This window comes from Nesoenas mayeri (assembly GCF_963082525.1).
Source record: "Nesoenas mayeri genome assembly, chromosome: 8".
In the NCBI taxonomy this organism is placed as follows: Eukaryota; Metazoa; Chordata; class Aves; order Columbiformes; family Columbidae; genus Nesoenas; species Nesoenas mayeri.
The window spans coordinates 18732890-18753518 of record NC_137554.1 but is presented as its reverse complement, the minus strand read 5'-3'; the positions used below and the strand labels follow the sequence as shown (position 1 = coordinate 18753518).

The 20629-nt window shown below is 36.6% G+C and overlaps 1 protein-coding gene across 4 annotated transcripts in view; it reads left to right on the top strand.

Moving 5' to 3' along the window:
• Positions 1–20629, top strand: part of CDC73 (cell division cycle 73) — a 107359-nt gene that overhangs the window by 71250 nt on the left and 15480 nt on the right. For all 4 annotated transcript variants that reach the window (XM_080349280.1, XM_080349283.1, XM_080349282.1 and 1 more), the window contains 3 exons: positions 16630–16687; positions 18948–18983; positions 19370–19457. In XM_080349280.1, coding sequence (XP_080205406.1) covers positions 16630–16687; positions 18948–18983; positions 19370–19457 — 182 coding nt within the window. The remainder of the gene's footprint in view (positions 1–16629; positions 16688–18947; positions 18984–19369; positions 19458–20629) is intronic.

Below are 20629 nucleotides of genomic sequence, written 5' to 3'. Positions count from 1 at the left end.
TCTGCCTGGTTCCTTCCCGCAACAGGCTCACAAAGACCCTTTTCCCTTAGGCTCTATTTGGGGCATCCAGCATTTCTTTCCCAATAATTTGAAGAGCCTTCATCCCTTGGGTTCATCACCAGGCTGCATACCTGCCCAGCACTCTTCTTTGGACTGCTGCATGAGCTGCATAGATATATAGATATTTTTTTGTGAGACTGGTTAAGAGATGAGTAGCTCCAACTGTTCATCTGCTCGCTAAATTTTCCCCCTGTGTATGTGGTTTATATGTGAATATGGAGGTATTTTATCAGCCTCAAATTCCTAGTTTTGAAGTTGAAATTGGTGGCACAGTTCTTCAGTTGATGTTAAATAATGTGAAGTTGAAGAACTGGGCTTTCAGAACTGTCAGAATTTAACGTGTCTTGGGGTTGAGACCTGCATTGACTCTTTCCATCTGTCACATTTCCTCGGTAGCTTTAGTGCATTAATTCCAACAGCTCCATCCTGTAGGTATCCTCATTTACGGCTAATTGCGTGGGACATGTAGGATTTACAGCAGAAATAACAAAGCTTTAGCAAGTGTCTTAAATGCCTGATGTGCTTTTTCAAGCACAGATACCTGAACTAGGAAAAAAGGAAAATCTGTGGAAGTGATCCTTTTCCAGCAATCCAAGAGGGTCTATCCCTGTAGTAAATTTAAGCAACCCTTTTTCACATCCAATGGAAATGTGTATCATAGAATGGAGAATAAGACCCCTTTTAAGAGCAGTTTCCTGCCCCACTTTCCTTGACATGTCAGGGGAACTAAAATTATTCCCAATACCCTGCACACCACCTAGTTTGATAGAACTACTTCAGCTGGTTTCATGTATCTGTGTGTTTCCTACTATTGTTCCATGTTAATGATTCCTTCAACTTGAAGCAGTTTCCAGTCAGTGTATATTAATGAAAAGCTGGTTTTATTATGGGCTGAGTTTTATAATGTAGTGTGCTTAATTTAATTGAACTGATTTCCAGTTATTTCAAAATTAATTCTGTTGTGTGGCAAAAAATCCTTTGGAGGTAAATGTTCATTTGTATTTGCTTCTGATGAAAAAGAAATCAAGATACCATACAGAGTGGCTTTGCGTACCTCCAGTTGCCAGGCTGGCCCACAGACTTTCTCTTTCCACTTCTGAAATTCATATTAAACTTAAATGATAGCATCCCTTTAGTGACTTCTGAGGAAAAGGAAACTGTGCTGTGGAAATCATGTTTTTTGTCTGAGTAACTGTGTTCATAATTCTTCCTGTAACCCCTGTAAGATTCTAGATTAATTTTGTGAGCCTAAGGATTTTTATTTCACATAAATTACTAACATGGAATCAGAATCACCAGGAAGTCTAGTCCTCAAATACATGATTTAGAGAAAACCCTTATAGCTTGTTTTATATGATGTTAATTGTGGGAGAATATTTGTTTAGAACTACAGAATTTTTATTATTTTCTGCTATCCTAAATGATATTTCCAGCTTAAAATCTAGGTTTTATTTTCTGTAATTTAGTGGCTTCTAACAAGAGAGGAAATCAGAGAAAGCTCTCTTGCATCTTGTCCAGCTTATGACATAGTATTAAGAACCATTAATGCATACTTCAGGGCAATGTGTGCTTAACAGAAAAAAACATTGATACTTAATGTAATAATGCTGAATTTGTAAAATTTAGCATAACATTAAAGATTAGAGTTTTCTGTAATATAGATATATTCTTGTAACTCTTAATCAGCATCTGTAAAGCTTTCTATCACTGATGTATTTTACTAAAGTAAATTTATAGACAGCATCTGTCATCTAAAAAAATGAAAAGATCCTAAAAAACACCAAAAAAGTCATCTTCTTAAAAAGCCCACTAATCTTATGACCTCGGATAATGTGTTGCACACTGCACATTCTTTTAAGTCTTCTTGCAAGGGTTTGCGTAATGAAGCATTCAGACTTATACACGTGCTTTTCCTGTAAGTTTTGGTTAATGCACATTTATGCTTTATTTGTGCAAGTATTACGATTTTCATTGCAGAAGAAAAGAAATAACCTTTCAGAGTCATTATCTATTTTTTTTTTTTTTCCCCTCACAACCTTTGCATCTCCATCTTTCTGTTTTCCTTGGACTTACTTATTTTGCCAGAGATAAAAAGCCCTGTAATTAATATCAGTAGGAAGCATAACAGACCAAAAAAGACCAGGGTTGTTTTCTACTTCTATTGCATTTCTTATAAGCAAGCAAAACAATAAAATGGAATAAGAATACCTTCTTAATTTAATGAGTCCTGGATACAATACAAGAAGGGAATCCCTTTTTATTGAGAATCTAGGTCACCTCATATGGAGAAGATTTCTTTGCCTTGAAAAAAAAAAAAATCTCTTTTTTTACCATTTCCTGCCCCTCACCCCCCTTTTTTTCTTCCTTTTTTTTTTTTTTTTTCCAGTTGACTCTACACAGCTCTGTCTCAACTACGCACCGGTGTCTGTACTTTTATGCTGGATTTGCCTAATGACAAGAAGAGGGCTTTTTTGTTATCTGTAATTAACTTTCCCTTACCTGAGGGGTGCTGGTGGGGGAATGGGCAAGGAGATATCTCAGTGATGTGGGAAATACTGGATGCAGCAGGGAAAGTTAGAGCAGGTCTCTTGAATGTCTCTAGCTCTCTCACTAGCAGGTTGGTTGGGACAGATGCCAGAATAAAATTGGATCTGTGCATTCACACGATAATGCACACAATCCAATAAGCCTGTGGAATGTCAACCATTGGGGAATCGCTGCCTCAGCCCGCTCTGAACCGGCTGGTGGAGTTGGTTCAAGTCCCGTGTGGTGGGAGCTAATCAGCTCTGATGACTCTGGGTAGAATTGCTTGTTCTCCAAGTAGCGCTGTGGTGGATGGGAGGTGCTCGCAAGGTTTATATATAGCAGCTCCGTGCTGTGCACGATGCTGGAGCCCGGCTGGCTGGGGACTCAACTTGCTGTGTTCCTGCAAAGCTGCCCTGAGCTCCTGGAACTGCTGAATCTGAGGCACCTCTGTCATCTGGAATGGAAAACGGGGTGACCTAGAATAGCTGATCCCAGCTCATTGAGATCTGATGGTGATAAGTTGGCAATTTTTGGAACAGCTTTCATACTAGTAGTGCCTTGTAATTATTTTTATGTAATTTTCAGATGTTTTTCTTCGAACCAGGCACCAGTCAGTGACAAAAATGTCTGTTTGAGAAGATAAGGGGTTTTACTCTTCCTTCAAAAATAGGCGTATTAATTTACCCAAGAATATGACAATGTAGAAGCTGCGAAAAAAGGAAGAAACATGTACTCTGGCATTATCTCTTAAACAGTTATTTTTTCTTACATTTCCAAAATGTCTTTTTAGAAGAACAAGTGTGAGGTTTCTGTACTTCCTACCAGCCTATTGAGGTACATGTAAAATTACTATGCTGCCCTTTCTCAAAAGGTGATGCTGCTATTTTGTTTTGGTGGTTTTCTTGTAAAAGTAGAGCATGACCAGATTAAGGAGGAAGTTATTGGGTGAGCATCTGTGAAACTGAATCTGTTTGTTACTGGTGAAGCCCTCCTAAGCACATACAGAAAGTTCCAGGGTGTCATAACAGAGGAATCTTGTTATACTTCGGGGTTTTTTTCCTCATTGAGATGGTTCTTGGCATTGGAAGCCTGACTCCCTTCCAGAACATTGTCTGCTCTTAGTGGCTTACTCATTTTTATTTCCTGCCACCAAAGCGCTCAGTTTTCAAGTGAGGGGATCTTACTTTGCAACAGATTGCTGTAGGAAAAAAAAAATCTTGTTTATTTTTTATCACCGACAGTAGACTTTTCAAAGGCGAAACAACTATTTGAAGTAAGAGGGCAGATGTGAGGGCTGAAGGAGAGCTGAAGAGGTCTTGCTACTGAAGGCAGATTTCCTTCAGATAAACTGTGCAGTCCGCAGGATGGTTATGGATGACTGATACTTGCTAACACGGGAGGAACAGAAATAATAGTTGCAGTGAACCTCACCTGTGTCTGTGCTGACTGACATCGTCTGTCATCTTAGATGTTTATTCACAGTGGGAAGTTCTTAAAGATGAATTTGTTTGTGTACAGAGACAGTCAGAGAGGCAGCCATTTGAGAACTTTTAAAACCGTTTTAAAATACGCTTTTGAGCCCGTTCATTTAGTTGGGGTTATTTTTTCTACAGTGATGGGTGAAGACTGTATAAAAGTCATAACATAATAGGAAGATCCTAACATTTGTAGAGGTTTTGTACAACCTTAGTCCTGTCCTCATATTTGAACAGAATGACCCCAGACTGTATGCATGGGACCTTAGCAGCTGACCTTCATTTCAGAGGACTGAATTTCTGTACTACCAAAAATACAGCTGTGCTATAGCTATTTCAAAGAACAGTCATATTATAAACCAGATCTTATAATGCATACATAGAAGCTTGAAGATGGTCTATCTAGTGTATGGATTGTGTATAAAATGAAAAAATGAAAGTTGAATGCTGTCATCTTAGTGCTTTGAGAAGGGCTTAATTTAATCTTCTCTACTAAAGAGAGAAGAATAATGGGGAATTTAGATATAATGCCAAAGGAAGCTGAAAGTAGAGGCAGAAGGCCAAATGGAAAAATTCCTCTTGTGTGATACAGCCAGAATCCTTCCTGTATTTTAACTTAATGCATGATTTATTGCCATTACAGTTAGTTTTTTATATAGGCATATAGCATCATCGGCTTTCATATTATGCAATAGGGTCATATGAATGTTATGTTAATTCAAAGTACAAATACCAATAGCAGTTTGCACAATCTATTTGGTATATAATATTGCAGCAATAATATACATGTTCTGTTGTGAACCTGCTAGTGCATGGTGGGAATTGTTTTAGTCTAATTTGAGTGCTCCTTCATAATTGTAAATAAAATAGTATTTTAATTAAAACAGAATTCTGGAATGAGAGTTCTGCAATGAAAAGTATGTAGAGAGGTGCTGGGGGGAGAAAGAGGAGAGCAGGACCGTAAATGGCATATAACAGTACCAAAAACATTGCATTTTGATTCTGGGTGTTTAATTATGATGGTGTGCATGACATTTTTACATAGTGCAGTCCAAGGAAAAGATCTAGGTAGTGTAGAAGACAGTTTGTCAGCATCTGTGTGACTGGTATAAGTGGGATGCTATTACTGTAAATCTTAGAAATGCTCAGACTTCAGAATGTCATACTAAGAAAGGTATGTTAATAATTTTTACTGGTGGTGGAAGCAGCCATTTGAGGACACTGAAGAGCACAAATTTTTTTTTCCATGATGTTTTACTGTGTTAAAAACATAAAGCATGGGAAGCTTGAGGCAATGTAAATCCTAAAGTTTAATATTAACATTGAATTACTATTAATACACTGCTTATGAACATTGTAGGTTTGGTTCTTGAAGTTTATATGTATATTTTGAATCCCAGATTGCCTCTATGCCATGAGTTAAAATGTGGTGAAATGTTTCTGAGGATTTGTTCACTTGGTTGAAATCTGAATGTAAACATTTTGATCCAGTAGTAGATGTGTTTTCTTTGGAGTTAAACCTACTGAAATCTTTTGTTTTACTTGATACAAGTGTATGAAATCACCAGGCAGAAAGAAACATTGCAATTGAATGTCAGCTGCAGTCATAATAGTTTTCAAAATAGTGCTTTTTTGTATGGCACCATATAGCAAGCCTGTGCATTGAAAAGGCAAGGTATTCTGTGTCCGTTCAAACGAGTTGGTTTTGTTCAGGTTTAGTATTTTTAGTGAAAGGAAAGTTTATTCCCAGGATGACCAAAAACTTTGTGTTGGGAGGCAGATTGTTACGTGTCAGATTTCCAGACTTTTTGTGCTAAAAACTGATTGTACATCAGTTCTTCTGAACAGCTCATCAACCTGTTGACAAAGACCATTATGTTGTCGCATGTTGAGAAAAGGAGACGGGGAACAGAATCTAGGGCAGTGGTAATGCGAGCGCACCTCGTCCCTCTAGCTAGAGGTGCTTTTATTCCAGAAACCTTGGCAGTTTTTGTTGTTGTTCCCATGCCTTTTCACCTTGAGGAGTGCTGTGTGTAAGTGTAGCACTTGGCAAATGTTTCACAGGGATTTTTCTGATTGTACAACCTGTAAATGTAAGGCTTAAATTAGGCATTTGAGAAAGGGGGAAATGACTGAATTAACATTATTGCTATGGAGAAGTGATACCTTTTGCTGCCATTATGACCAAGGGTACTTTGCCACAGTGTTAAAAGACAAACAAAGAAGTCTGTTCACTCATCATCCTGACACCACCATCCACTAAAAAGTTCACTTGCATCCTGACTTGATCCATGTCCCATCTTCATGGTACACAATATATTTTCTTACTTTAATTTTTTCATGAGTTAAAGCAATAACTTTTGGAGCAAGAACATGACAAAATCTGGTGATGTTTGTTTTTGTTTTGTTTTTGGTTTTTATTCTGTTTTGGTTTTGTTTGTTAATAATTCTGGGGTTGTTTTTTGTGAATATGGTGTTTCTCTTGTTAATTTTCATTCTTCAAAATATTTTTTTGTTTGTTTAATATGGCAATTGAAAACAAACTTGTGAACTTACACATCTGGGCAGGACAAATGTTTAAAGATAGTATTCTAGTTAACTTGTAAGCAGATTAAAATGTCCAGTCTTCTCCGTTTTGGGGAGTTACAGTGTCTGGATAACTGCAGCATATGCAAGTGTAGAAATCGTGGGACTTTCATGCTGGACTAAACTCAGAACTTCTGCAGTAGATTACTGTTTGGTTTCTAACTTGCTTTTCTGATGTGGTATAGATACCTCTTCTGTCTCAATATTTTGTCAGTATTTTTATCTCCAGCACCCTGGATATATGAAACTGCTCTGTCTCAATGGACAGTTTGTTGATATGAGGGCTTTAATAGATGTTATGCTGGAGGCTTACTATTGTTTGCAAAGAGCATAGATAACTTGTGTAAATACATTCTCTTTTTTCTCCTTTTTATAGTACTTCATTTCCTATATGTACAATTGTTATCACTTCACCTTGCTATAGCCAGTGCAGTAAGTGTGTGTCCAACAAGACTCTCTTGTGGCGCCTTAGTGTACAACTCACAAGGTGAAGAAATATAAAAGGAATTAAGAAGAAAATTTGAGATAGCATAAATTGCATTACAATATTATTCAACTGACTGCACAGATCTGTGTTTTAGTCTTGCTAGCAGCTTATTCCAGTTATGAGAGGCCTCAAGATCGTCACCTTTTGTGGCTTAAAAAACACCTACTCTTTTGCAACTCAACCTGCATAGTAGATTAGTTGTTATTCATAAAGAAGGAAGCCGTGAGTGTCAAAAACAATCTGCAATTAAAACATTTTTCTAGACTTTTCCCTTGCCTGTGACAGTACAAAATAGCCCTTTCCATGTCAAAGTGCTTACAGTCCGTTGTGTTCTTATAATCGTCATTGTCATCGCTCAAGCCCTCTTATCTCTTGGCTTGTTTATTACAATTTATTATAGCTGCAGCTAAAGCTTTTGATCCTGGAAAGCTCATGCTGGTTTGAACTCAGCAGTTACTTTTCTAGGCAACACAAACAACTAAGAGTTCATTGCTCCACTGTTCAGCTTTGTGCAATGGTGCCCCAAGGAGCACAGTTCCAGGGTTTTCTCCTGATATTTTGTCTTCCAAGGTGATAACTTGGAAAATGGCCATGACCACCCATGATAATTATGTTTTCTTGTGACATAATGTAATATATAACCATAGTGCTGTGATTGCTAAAGCTGGTACTGTATGGAAGAGTACTATTAAAACTCATTTTAAGTAAACAGAAAGCAGATGATCACATCAGGATGAAATACAACTGGGAAAAGTGGTGCTGGATAATTTTTTGAACAAACAATCATGAAAAAACCCCCAAGGTCTTTAATAGTTTTATATGTACTAGAAGTCTAATATTACAGCATCTCCTGTTCAGGAGTCAGTATAACCAAGGGTAGTATGGAAGACCCTCAAGGGTTTCTTATGTGTTGAGAGGCCGAACAGCATCACACAAAGTTAATCAGTTGCTTGGGTCTTGGCTCAGTTTGGGCTTTTTTGGAAAAAAAATTCACACAGAAGTTAAGGATCTATGTGTATTTGTTTAGGCAACTGCAGAGATTTTAGAAAAATTCTCCTCACACAAAGCATTTCAGAAGTTTTTCCAGACATTGCAGAGGAACCTTTTTGAGGTCTGGTGAGCCTTTTCCACCGCAAAGGTATCGCCCACTGAATGCAGGTGTAAGGGGGATCTTCCCATTGCTCTGTACTCAGCAACATTTTCTTTAATTTACATATGAGTGATCCCTTGAATACCATTTGCAAAGCGTGATCTGAATAGAAAAATAACAGTGCTTTTCTACATACGTTTAGAGTTTGCATGTCAGCAGTGCTGTTATGCTATTTAATTGTTTGAGCCCCATGTTCTGTAATGTTTCTGATGAAAAAACACTTCATATGAGTGACTAATATGTGTGGTTACAGGTAGCAACCACTTGGAAGTAGAGATTGATGCGTGAAGTCAAAAGCTGGAGGTTACAATGTTAGCAAATTGTAGTAAATTCACAATTATGCGGATTCCAATTCAATCGAATCAATGTGGCATGTTCTGGTTTTAGTATATGGAAAACCAGTAGTGTATAAACCATTGCACCTGACTTTTGTTCTCAAATTATGTTGAAAATCTCACTGACTGTCAGTACGTGTGAGGCTGATTCAGATAATTAACACAAAGGAAAGAATTCTAAGCAAAAATAATGTTTTAGTGATACCTACTTTTGTTTTTCACACATTTCAAGGGAATGAGTCATTTAAATAAACATAGGTAGGTATATTATAGGCATGTCTTTATTTCTAAAACAAACAAACAAAACCTCTGAAGTTCTTGGGATTAACAATTGTTTTTCATGACAACAGTTTATCCCCAGGAAAATGGAAGTGTGTGCATGTTTAATCTGGCTTTGTCACCAACATTTGTCTTCAGCTATTTCAATAGCAACAGTTTGAAATTACCTGACTGATGTAAATCAGTCAGTAAAAAGGACAAAGATCTTAATTTTACTGACACTTTGTACAAGGCTAAAGCTGGGAGGAGCTCTGGCATGCTTCAGTGCAGACTTGTCAGAATGGTTTGGAAGCTTAGCTTTGGGGCTAGTGCTTCCAAAAGCATACCCAATACTTTTAATTATTATTATTTTAGCTTATTTATGTGGGTTTGCCCTGAGTTGGTCACTAGTCACTACAGTATTCATTTAGATCCAGTCGTGATTTGTGTTGTATTTTCTTTGCAGAACCAGAATATTGCCTAAGCTATATACAAGCAGTCCAGTTAATTCAGTCTTATTTTTCCATGTTTAAACCAAACTTATTTTAACCTGGTTGTAATAAATAAGAAATTGCAGTGAGTATTTTTCACATATTCCGATAACACTGATCTCCAGGCATAACCAGCTACTGAAGGAAAAACAGCGGTCCTATTCTTTATTAGGTTTCAAATGGTTAACGTTTTGCAATTTGAGTGATCTTGTCAGTTTTAATTATATAATGGGTTAATAAAGGACCAGATTTGTAAACAAAAGTTTAACTTGGGTGCTGTGCAACAATAATTATTAGTATTTCTAAATTCCAGTTAGTCACTTGACATCAGCATAGTTTTATTTCTGCCATCCTCCCTTGCTTCTCATTTCTCCCTCTCCTCCTTCATCGTAATGCTGTACTCATCCAGAACACCCTCTCTACATCTGATTTCCTTACACTTGTGAAATTTGTTGTATGTACCAACTTTAACAATATTTTGAAAACCACGATGAAATTTGCCTTATCTTTTTATGAGGATGGGCATCAAGTTATCTTGCTTGCAGCTGAATTTGAGGACTGGCAATCTTCCACTGGTACTTTTATTCAAACTGTGCTTGATAAGACATGATATTCAGTATAAACAGTTTTATATTTTGAAATAAATATAATTCATATAATTTTTACTAACCCATCTTGTCACATCAGTTTTTTTAGTTGTTGAAGTAGGAAATAGTGAAGCAATAGTGTTATTTTGCTTAGGCAGTTGGTATCAGAAGTTGTTGATAAATAATGGCAAACTTTTCCCCCTTTAAAATTAGTTCTGTAAAAATATCTTTAATTCTGCTTAAACTCCCACTCTCTTTTCTAGACTATAAGGAAACTGAAACAATGTAAACAGTAGAAATGACCTTTTTATTAATATTGTAAGCAATGGAAGTTAAAATGACTGTGTGATATTAGCAGTATTTGCACAATAGTTAAAATCCTGTTATCAAATTCTATTTCTTACAGTGTAGTTTAAAATTAGAAAGGCAGTTAAAAGCTTGCAATTTATTATTTAAATATATGTCTTGGGGGACTGCATATGCAGATTGTGTGCATAGAAATATGCAAATAAGCTATACCAGCTTCATGTGTAAATAATGATGTGAAACACTTGTTAAACTTAAAATATTATTAAAATTTCCTGGATCTGAATAGAAGTCAAAGAATTACTAGGAAGACTGGACTGCAGAGGCAGAGCAACCTAGTTGGATTGTTTTGCTTGGTTCTTAGGGATTTATTTGTTTATTTTTCTCCAAGGCTTTTAAGGGCTTTAAGTTTTTGGAACAAAGCCTTGTATCCAAGCTATTTATATGAAATAGATAGACATTTCTATCAAGTTTAAAGTCGGGCATCTGGACCAGTTGTTAGTTGTATGGTTTTGAAGTCATTGCATTGTTTTGGCTGTTTGTCATACATTGATGTATACAAGATGTATTTCTAGGAAAGTAATATTCTTTTTAACTGTGCAGTGGTTTAAGATTTTTCCATAGCTCCTTAGGCTGGCTTTACTAGAATTCTCAAAGGTTCAGTACTTGCAATCACTGAGGCAATGACAGTATAGTTGCTGGTAACTGAAAGGAGTTCTCACAGTCTCTTCTGCCCTAAATTGAGTAGATAATTGCAGAGTATTCTTAAAGATAATTCTGCAAGATTACCATCCACATGTATTTATTTTCTTTCTCATTTGAGATCCGAGTGTTGTGGTTTTACTATGTTCATCTTTATGAACAGAACAGTCTTTGAATGGTCTTGCATTGTCAATGGTGAAGTTGAAAGCTGCTTTATTTTATATGTAAGCCGTTCCTACTAGTTTTTATAGAATCAGATGTTACTTTTTTACTTGTATCGCTTCTCTGCAGGAGCATGCAAGTTACATACTAATTTTTAGATTTTTGGGTTAAGATCTTGTATTAATTTAAATGTTATTAAGGAACAAGATACAAATTAAATTTCCTAAATTAAAAAAGCCACAAGATGGCATCAAATTGTTGGTTCTGTGGCTCCTAACATTTTTTTAAAGGCCAAAATATTATGGACTGGATAAAATATTACAGACTCTGTGGATCTCTACACAGAAACCAGTTGGGGTAGTGAATGTGCAATGAACCAGTTCAAGTCTGAGGCTTTTTCCTTCCATGATTTGTACCTTGTGAAGCCACAATAAGAAACTTCTAACAGCACCTTTGTTCTTCAAGATAGTAAACTAATTTGGACACATGTGAAAAGTCCCTCCAAGAAAAAATTCTACCAATATAGCATGTTTTATTGCCTAACACATGAGGGTTCATTTCCTGAAATGTTGGATGAGTTATCTTCAGGCAGTTTCTATTTGGGTTGAGAGATGAATGCAAGTAACTTAACTGGGAATGTTAATGCTCATTTAGACTTCCAAAAAGTACTAGGTATCCAAAATACAGTTGTTGTTGTTGTTTTTGTTGTTGGTGGTGTTTTTTGTTTGTTTGTTTGGGTTTTTTGGGGTTTTTTTTGTTTGTTTGGGATTTTTTTGGTGTGTGTGCTTGTTTGTGGTGGGGTTTTTTTTTTAAATATAGAAAAAATACCATTTAGGTAGTGGTGTCAGGTGAATATTCATAATGGGTGATTTTTGCAAATTAACACAAAGAATGACAGGGGATTTTTTTTTTTTTTGGTAAATTAAAAACGTCAACAAACACTGTAGAAGGTTTTAAGAGCTGTTTAAAAAAACAACAAGCCACCACCACCAAAAACACCACACAAAACTGGCCATGGTTGGGTAACTAAATACAGCTGTAGATTGACCATACTTTTTTTATTTTGTTATATAATTGTTATTGTCTGTGTAGATGAAATACATCAGATTTTCTGTTGCAAGAAATAGATTTTCTAAAAGTTGTTGAACTATTGAAGTGGGTTGGGGATGTGAAATATTGAAAGACAAGTGCGGTAAGAATCTGTCCAAAACCAAAACAATTTTCATCTTCATAATATGCAACTTCCCTGTGTAATGGAGAAACAGGAAAATGAATGTGCATGTGAAAGGAAAAGGATGAAGCTGGGTACCAAACACACAAATTTAAGGGACTTGAAGCAATTAATCTAAAGCTGCTTGTTATTGTAAATATAGTTTACTATCCCAAAACTTATCAGAGCGCATAGCAGTTTTTGAGTTGTTAAGATAAACAAGGAAATTGTAAGAAGGAATGAGGGAAGAAAAGAAGGCACTAAAAGCTTAATTACCAGGGTGTACAATAATAGTAGAAGTTAGCTGTCCTTCAGGTTGTGGGGTTATTTTCCTTGTTTGACTAAGTGGGAATCTGGATTTTTTTTTTTCTACATGTACTAACCTGTTTTCAATTCACACATTGGTTTGCAAACCCAATGTTGTTAGGTGTTTAGGTAGCACAATGCTAAATAGCAGAATGCTTATGCTAACATAAACCCAGGTCTTGAGTGGAGATTTTGTAAATGTCTAAGATGACTGGAAACATTATTACTCAAATGGAATGAGTTCCACTGAAAAGTACAGCAGTGTATCTGTAAATGATGCCCTGAAATCCAGGGAAGTATGAAGCTTTCGGTATCTGTTTTCCCGATTTCATTCTCTGTCAGGTCGTTGCTTCTGAATGGTGAAATACTGATATATTTAATGTAAATCAGAATTAAACTATATATAACTTTCTATGGTAAATTAGCACAACTATACCAAGTAATATGTTTTGATTAAAATGTGATGTTAAGTGCTCGTCTTAAAGAGGATTTGTATTTTTCAGATTACGTGGTTTTGTTCCTAAATTAGTTTCAATTTATGAATATTCATAATATACTCCTTAACAGTCTCAAATGGCTTGTGCAGAAGAATTAGGTATGTCATCTTCCAGCAAAACTGTAAAGTGTTCAGAAACTTTGAGGAAATGACTCTTTAAATAGCTAAACAGTGATTTCTGCTGCTTTGGATGCTTAGGGTACAGCTGCACAAACAAAAGCTCCCCTGACTGGAGCTGGAATTTGCAGTGGACTAGTTACTTAAGAGTAACTTTTACATTAAAAACTTCACGTTGGAGGATCTAAAATATTTCACCGTGTGTGCACTGAGAAATCAGCTGCTGTCTTTATAGGGATTAGAGCATGTAAGTGAGATGTTGCCTTCGAGCAGCCGATGGGCTGTGAATGACCAGCAGCACTTACCTGGTATGGTTGAATGACCCAACAGTGGAGTCCAATGTCGCCTGAATTGTCTTTTCCTCTGGGAGAAATCCTGTTATAGCATATGGTTCTCTGGGGTTACACCTGTCTTGGAAACAGAGCTTGTATCATAAATCAGTGCGGTGTCATAGGAAAAACCTCTGCCTGTATTGGAATGCTTTTCAAAAGTGTTAATGTTGTATCTGAACTCAGCATCTTTTGTTTTTAGGACAGTGTGAAATATTGGCAAAATTGTCCTGCTAATGACTTCTGTAATGAAAACAGGTTTTCTTCTCCACTTCAAATATTGTCGGCCATCGCTGCTCTGTACTTATATTTTTTTTTCCTCATCTTAATGGTATACCCTTCTTCATACAAACCATTTAAGAAACATGAGGTTGAAATATTGATCAGGGCTTCTTTTACTACATTTTCTGCAGTTTTTACCTAATAGAAGGTGACGATTAGGTCACTGATAATTGTAACAAGAGAAGAGACGCAGTTCAGTTACAAAGGACAGATGTTGTGCCCTCAGTAGGTGACAATTGAACTTCTGTGCTAAGATGCCAGAATATCAGGAGTTGTGAGCTGAGGTTCATCCGTGAAATTATTCACAGCCTAAGGCAGTGATTTACAGAACTAAAAGCTATGACCTCCATCACTTATTCATTTGCAGAAATTGTTCTTACAAATAGAAAGGTCATAGGCATGGAAGTGGTAACTGTCTTCTGTATCTGTTAATTTAAAAGAATTTATTTCCTACCATTAATCAGATATTATGTGTGGATTTGGTGTTTTTATTAATGTGCTGCTGTTGTTGTTTTGAGGTTGGTTTTTAGTTTGTTTCAGTTGCAGTGTTCTCAAAGCCCTGGCTCTTTGTGCTCAGCTTCTGTGCTAAGTTTCCTGTTAGTCACTGTAGAGCAGACAATTCAGATGAAAGTATGAAAAACTCCCAAACAGATTTTGTTGGCCTTAATTCTATGTATATTCTGGTGCTTTATGGACATTTTGGTGAAGAGAGAAATCACAAGCACAAGTCAAATGGAAACCAAAGCAAGACTTCAGTTATGATTTGGTTATGTTTATTTCCAAGAATTTCCAAAAACCCAGAATCTCTGAAGCAGCTCCTGGTTCCCTCCCTTGGTTGGAGATGCCATAGGAACTGCAGGGTCTGTTGGACTTGTTGTAGGTGCTGACTGAGTGAAACAGGAGGCAGAGAAGTTACATTTTGGATTCTGCAGGGAGGAAAGAGAAATGGATGTGAGGTACTGCGGACTGGAGTAGTTACACATCCAAGCAAACTGAGTTGGATTTAGAAGCTCAGCATCGGAGGAAGCGACGGTTCTTTAGCTTGATGAGTTTTTTCGCGTTTCATAAAGTGCTGTGAATTTAAGGAAAAGTTCTGGGAGTATTCATGGTATTTCTTAAAAATGTGTAATTAGTGCACCACAGGAGAATAGTCTTTTCACACAGAAAATAATGTTTTTCTGTAGAAACAGATGCAAAATACTTTCTTTCCACTTTCTTGGCTAAAAGAAAAGTGAAATTTCAGATAACTGCTGTTTCTCAGTTGCAAGGCTTCTCTCAAAGGTAGTCAGCCTTTCCTGCTACTCTTCCTTTGGAGTGTGGTATTTTGATTTTTATAGTTTTCATAGTAATTATTGTGAGAAGACATTGGCAAAAATACCTTTTCTCAGATACTGAAGAGGAAGTCCTAAAATAGCAGTTACTGACTCAAGTGCCCTACATAGATATTGGTATTTTAATAAGCAAAAAATAATAACAGCAAAATTCAAGTTTAATCCATTTCTTACAATAGGAAGTTAAATCCTTATACTGAGTATTAATGGGAGGTTGCTGACTATAATAGTCACAAAAGCTGCGTGCTGGTACCAAATGTCAGCTCCAGCCTATTGTAACTAATCATGGGTGGCTTTGACTAAAGTTCAGACAAGAGAGATTGAGTAAATTTGTGTTCTCTGAGGGCTTGTCAAGTGATCTTCTGTTCGTACTTCACAGTTCTTGAGATAAAAACAGACTTTTAACTTTCATGGTGGAAACTTAAAAGCTGTTTCCTTAAGTGTTATTTAAGTCATGGAGCTTGAGGCTCCTTGCATGTAGTCCCCTGCTCATTAGCTTTTTTATTTGAATTACAGAACATGTTGTTATTATGTGTGCACACACATTGTGATAATGCCATATCCAACAGGTTTTTCCCAGGGTGGGTTCTCCGACCTTTCTGAGTGTCTCACAGTTGAAGGATACACTTCACATAGTGTTTAAGTAATTTTCAGATATAATTCATGGTTTCATGTTAGAAGGTTTTCTGTCAGCCTTGCAAATTGAAGTGGCTGGAATACATAGAATTTTTTTTTTTTTTATGGTGTTAGTAATATTGTTAGTAATATATGTTTTGTTCAGTGAGGTTTCACAGAAGTAACTGAGAAGAAAATTTGTTCTTGCAGAAATGTAATGTTGCTTTAGAACCAGACGTGTGACCTCACTGTTCTCTTACATGGTGTGTTGATGCTGCAGAGTTAACAAGAACAAATAGTAGTGCAGGTCTTTAGTTTGTTACATTAAGGTAATTGGATAAGGCATGAGCAGAACTAATTATCATGAGAGTGCTATTTCTTGGCACTACAACTCAAGGCAGGAATGCATTGCACTTTCTCGGTCCTGGTTTTCCATTCAGAGCATAAGCAGATCTTGTTTTGAAATTTCTATAGCTGCTTGCTACATTCATGTTACTAACCCTTGGTGAAAGTGATCCTAGGTAAAATGAAACAATGCTATAAGTAGAAGTTTTCTTTTAACATAAGAAAAAAGCTTGATATTTGGTGGTTAAAATGTAAACCTGTGAAAGCTTATGGGGTTGTCTGTTCTCCCCAAGTCTAAAGCAGAATCTGTAAAGACTTTTGAATGTGTTTTCACTATTTTCTTTCTTCTCTTTAATAGAAACATATTGCCCGCATTTTCATGGTACTCTCTGTAGTTCTTGTGTTCTTTTAAAAAATCCCTGTACCTGACTAGAAGGCCAGCTGCTAATGTTACCTCTTCTCTCTTTTATAAGGAAGGTGCTTCTGCTCGGAAAACACAAGCTCCAGCAGCACAGCCCGTACCACGACCAGGTAAGGCACCTCCTAGCACTTGTGTTTCTGTTCCAAATAAGTAAGAGTTTCAAAGAACTACTACTTAAAACTTCAGTTAGCCAAGGAGTGAAGTGGGGATCATTTACATTTGGCCTCTAAACGCATATATAGTGTTTAATATTCTCAGCATATCTAAATGCTGTTGTGTACAGATTCTTCTGTTTGGTTCTTTTGGTACCAGAAAGGTCATGCTGCCTGTCGTACTCATCTCACTAGCCCTGTTTAGCATGGTAATGCAAATGGAGCTGACAGACAGCACTATGAAAAGGGTAGAAGTGGCAAGAACAGAAATCTGACAGAATTGTCACAGGTCTCTGCTGCTTACTGTGACTTCACGGGCATTGACTGGCAGAAGTGTATTTTTTGTACATTATACAGGTTATACTGATATTGCCCTCCTCTAAGGCCAATCTAATCCATTATCTTGCCTCTATATTGTAAGTTGAAGAGAGAACAAGGAAAGGAAGTGTAGTCTGAAGAAAATATATACTGCTTCATTAAAAAAATATAAAAATCTTTCTGCCTGTTCTAGGATATTTAGGAGTTTGGAACTTTTAAAAAATCAGTTGTTCTGTTCTTAGCAAAGTAATGAAAATGTGCAGTTTCCAGGAGGATGCTGTTTTGCACATAGCATTAGTTGAATTGAACAAAACAGTTGTACAATACTGATTTGAAATACAATAAGATGTGCTTTTAATTTAATATATTCTTTGCACCTTCTGCATGACCTATTTTTTCTACTAACCTGTCTTGGTACAGCTATCAAATTTCTTCTAGATGCCTCCTTTTTCCTGCGCCCTACCCCCTGCCCTTTTATTGGGGGGGAAGGCAGCTGGTGTTGCCCTTATATTTAAGGATTTTTTTACATTAAGGAGATATGTAGATTTAAAAAAAAAAAAAAAAATATTGAATAGGTAAAGTTCATGTAGTTCAATATAGTGTCGCCAATTATACCTGTGCATTTGACAGTGTCAGAAAAGATAATTAAGGACATGGTCTCAATGTTTCAACAATGGCAACTATGTGTTGTGAATATTTATACTGTTCTAGGCAGTTTCTGAAACAGTTGGTCATAAATAAACATGAGCAGGTTGTTGCTATGAAATTGCAAGTCAATTAATGAAATTTGTCATGCATAGTAGCAGTTGAGACTTGAGTTAGTCTGCATCGCTCTTGCTACTGCTCACCATTTTCTGTTTTTGTGAATTACGATAAACACTTATGATGATAGTTATCAAGCACAACAGTTCTTTCTTTAAGTTAGGACTTAAGGAAAATAGTTCAGAAAACTGAATTATAAAACGTTTATTTGGAGGAAGCTGGATTATTCAGTAATAGCACCAAAGTGAAGAAACAGACACTTCTCCTGCTTGGGACTGAAGTACCTCCCAGACAGGAGAGGTCACAACTTGGAAGACTGAAGGGGAAACATTTTATTGAGGGAATGGGGGTGAAATTCTTTGGTTTCTCTCCAGCCAGTATTGTATATTTGTGTAGGGTTTGTTTGGTGATTTGAGGTTTGTTGTGGTTTTTTATTGGTTTTGTTAGGGTTTGTTTGCTTTGATTTTGTGTGGGTGGGGGTTTTTTGTTTGGTTGGGGGTGCTGTTTTGCTTGTTTTTTTGTTTTTTTTGAGTTATGCCATATCTCTCAGGTTTCACTGTTTCTGGCACCCAAGGAGCTCATGTAACTCAAAGTGCAATCCAAATTTAGCTTGAGTAAGCCTGAAATTCAGATTTGGATTGTTGAAAGGTCTATATGTGTGAAGGATAGCTGAATCCTGGAGATATCATGTGCAATAATAACTAGTAACGAAAAGGTGAGGGTCTGTAAAGATTAGCTTGTTGTGGAACAATCTTAGCATTGGTTCAGCACTATTGAACTTAAGATCTACAAGCAGCTTTTTTTCAAGATTGGTTGTAATTTTTGTCAATGCTGTAGTGCCCTGACATTTTGAGGAGGATGGAGAGGGATGACTAGTTCTAGTGTAATTAGGACGGATTGACTCAACTGTCCTAACATCTGCTTCAGACAATTAAAAGCTGTTTGTCTTCTGCACATTGAGACCTAAATTATAAACCTCTTCTTCGATTTTGTGTATTGCATCTGTGAAAATGTTCTAATGACTATAGCATGACTCTTCTCTGTTCAATCCTGCAAATGAAAACATGGAAATATTGCCTTACAATGACTTTTGTATTTATATATTAGTCATTCTGCCATATTTTCTGTTTTCTCTTAGTTTCTCAAGCAAGACCACCTCCAAACCAGAAAAAAGGTAAGTAAATTTTAGTTACACAACCCGTTTCTTTTTTGTGTGAATTGTACCCACTCTAGCTAGAACCACAAGCAGCAATATAAACAAGCAGTGGAATGCAGACAGCATTCTGTTTTGCTAAATATGGGCTCTGCCCATATTTAGACACTCCTGATACAGCGGCATATGTTTTCTTGGGGAATTAAAACCTTCAGTTTAGAAAAGACATACTACTATTTTCTTTGAATATTTTTTCCCTTATTTTGATCTGTTAAGCAAGAATTTTGTTTTTCTGTACAGTTCCTTCAGTGAAAAAAGGGGGGGAAAAATCCCAACAACCCAAACCAGAACAACAACAATAAAAAACCTCCCACAACTAGTCAAATGTAACTTTATTATCTCTACAGGATCTCGAACTCCCATAATCATTATTCCAGCAGCCACGACCTCTTTAATAACAATGCTTAACGCAAAGGACCTTCTGCAAGATCTGAAGTAAGTAGCTGATTAGAACATACTGTATAAAAAACTGTTTTCACATACAAAAGTATACTAGTACCAAATTTGTAATTAAGCAAGAGAAAATATCTACTGTCTTATGACAAGTTGTTTTACAAACCAGAGTATAAAAGAAATTAGCAATTATAGAATTGTAGGTAAAAAACAAAACCTTATTTTCAGAGATTTTGCACAGTTGTGACCTGTTGGCTAAATGGGCAGATTGAGAAGTCTTAAAGTACCATTTGTCATGTTCCTGGTGGTTTTTTTTATATAACATGTGCAACTCATCAACAAATCTTTACAATGGAAGGCGACTTAGAGGATGAGCAAGGGCAATGTGTTCAAGAAGCTTGGAAAATATTTTGGGAAATGACCACAGTTATCCTAAAGAAGGGGACCAGAGGGTGGCCTCTGTTTTAGGTGAATGGGCTGTCTTGGCTGAGCAGGTCAGCTGGTTGTGTAAATAGAGCAGCTTTTTAGAGTTCATATACAATAAAAATAAGAATAAAGAATTGTCTTTAAGTATTGACACAAATTTCTTCAGGGAAATATGAGTTGCTAAAATTTGTTTGTTGCACTCACATCTGATTCTAAGGTATAATTTGTTATGGCTGAACGCAACCAACACTGCAACACTTCCATTATGGTAAGATAAAATTCACTATCATGGTAAAACAAAACCAAACCAACCAACCAAAAAACCCACAAACAAAACCCAGCCACCACACAACAGTAACAAACAAAAAACCCAACCGTCTTTCTGCTTGTCCAATGGATCATGGTATGTAGAGCTGCCCATCAGTTAATACCAGTTATTTTTTCTGAAGCAGGCGGTCATTTTCATAGGGAAATACACTGCTATGGATTGTCTGCAATGGTATGTTCAAAAAATGGAGCACTCTTTTTTTATTCCACCTTCAGCACTTTGCTTTTACTTTTTGAGACGATACACTGCTTTTCTTCAAAAATAGGCTGTCCTTATTGTGGTGCTACAGCTTTCACTGGAGTCACCCTAGAATTTTTTTAAAACTGTGCTGTGAGATACCAGGTGCCTTGTGATCTCCAGCTGTTTCTAGTTCCTAGATTACTGCTACATATCAAAGAACCAGTAAGAGTTCTGGGCTCTTGGTGCCTCTTCTGAAATATTTAGTGGGAGAGAGCGCTGG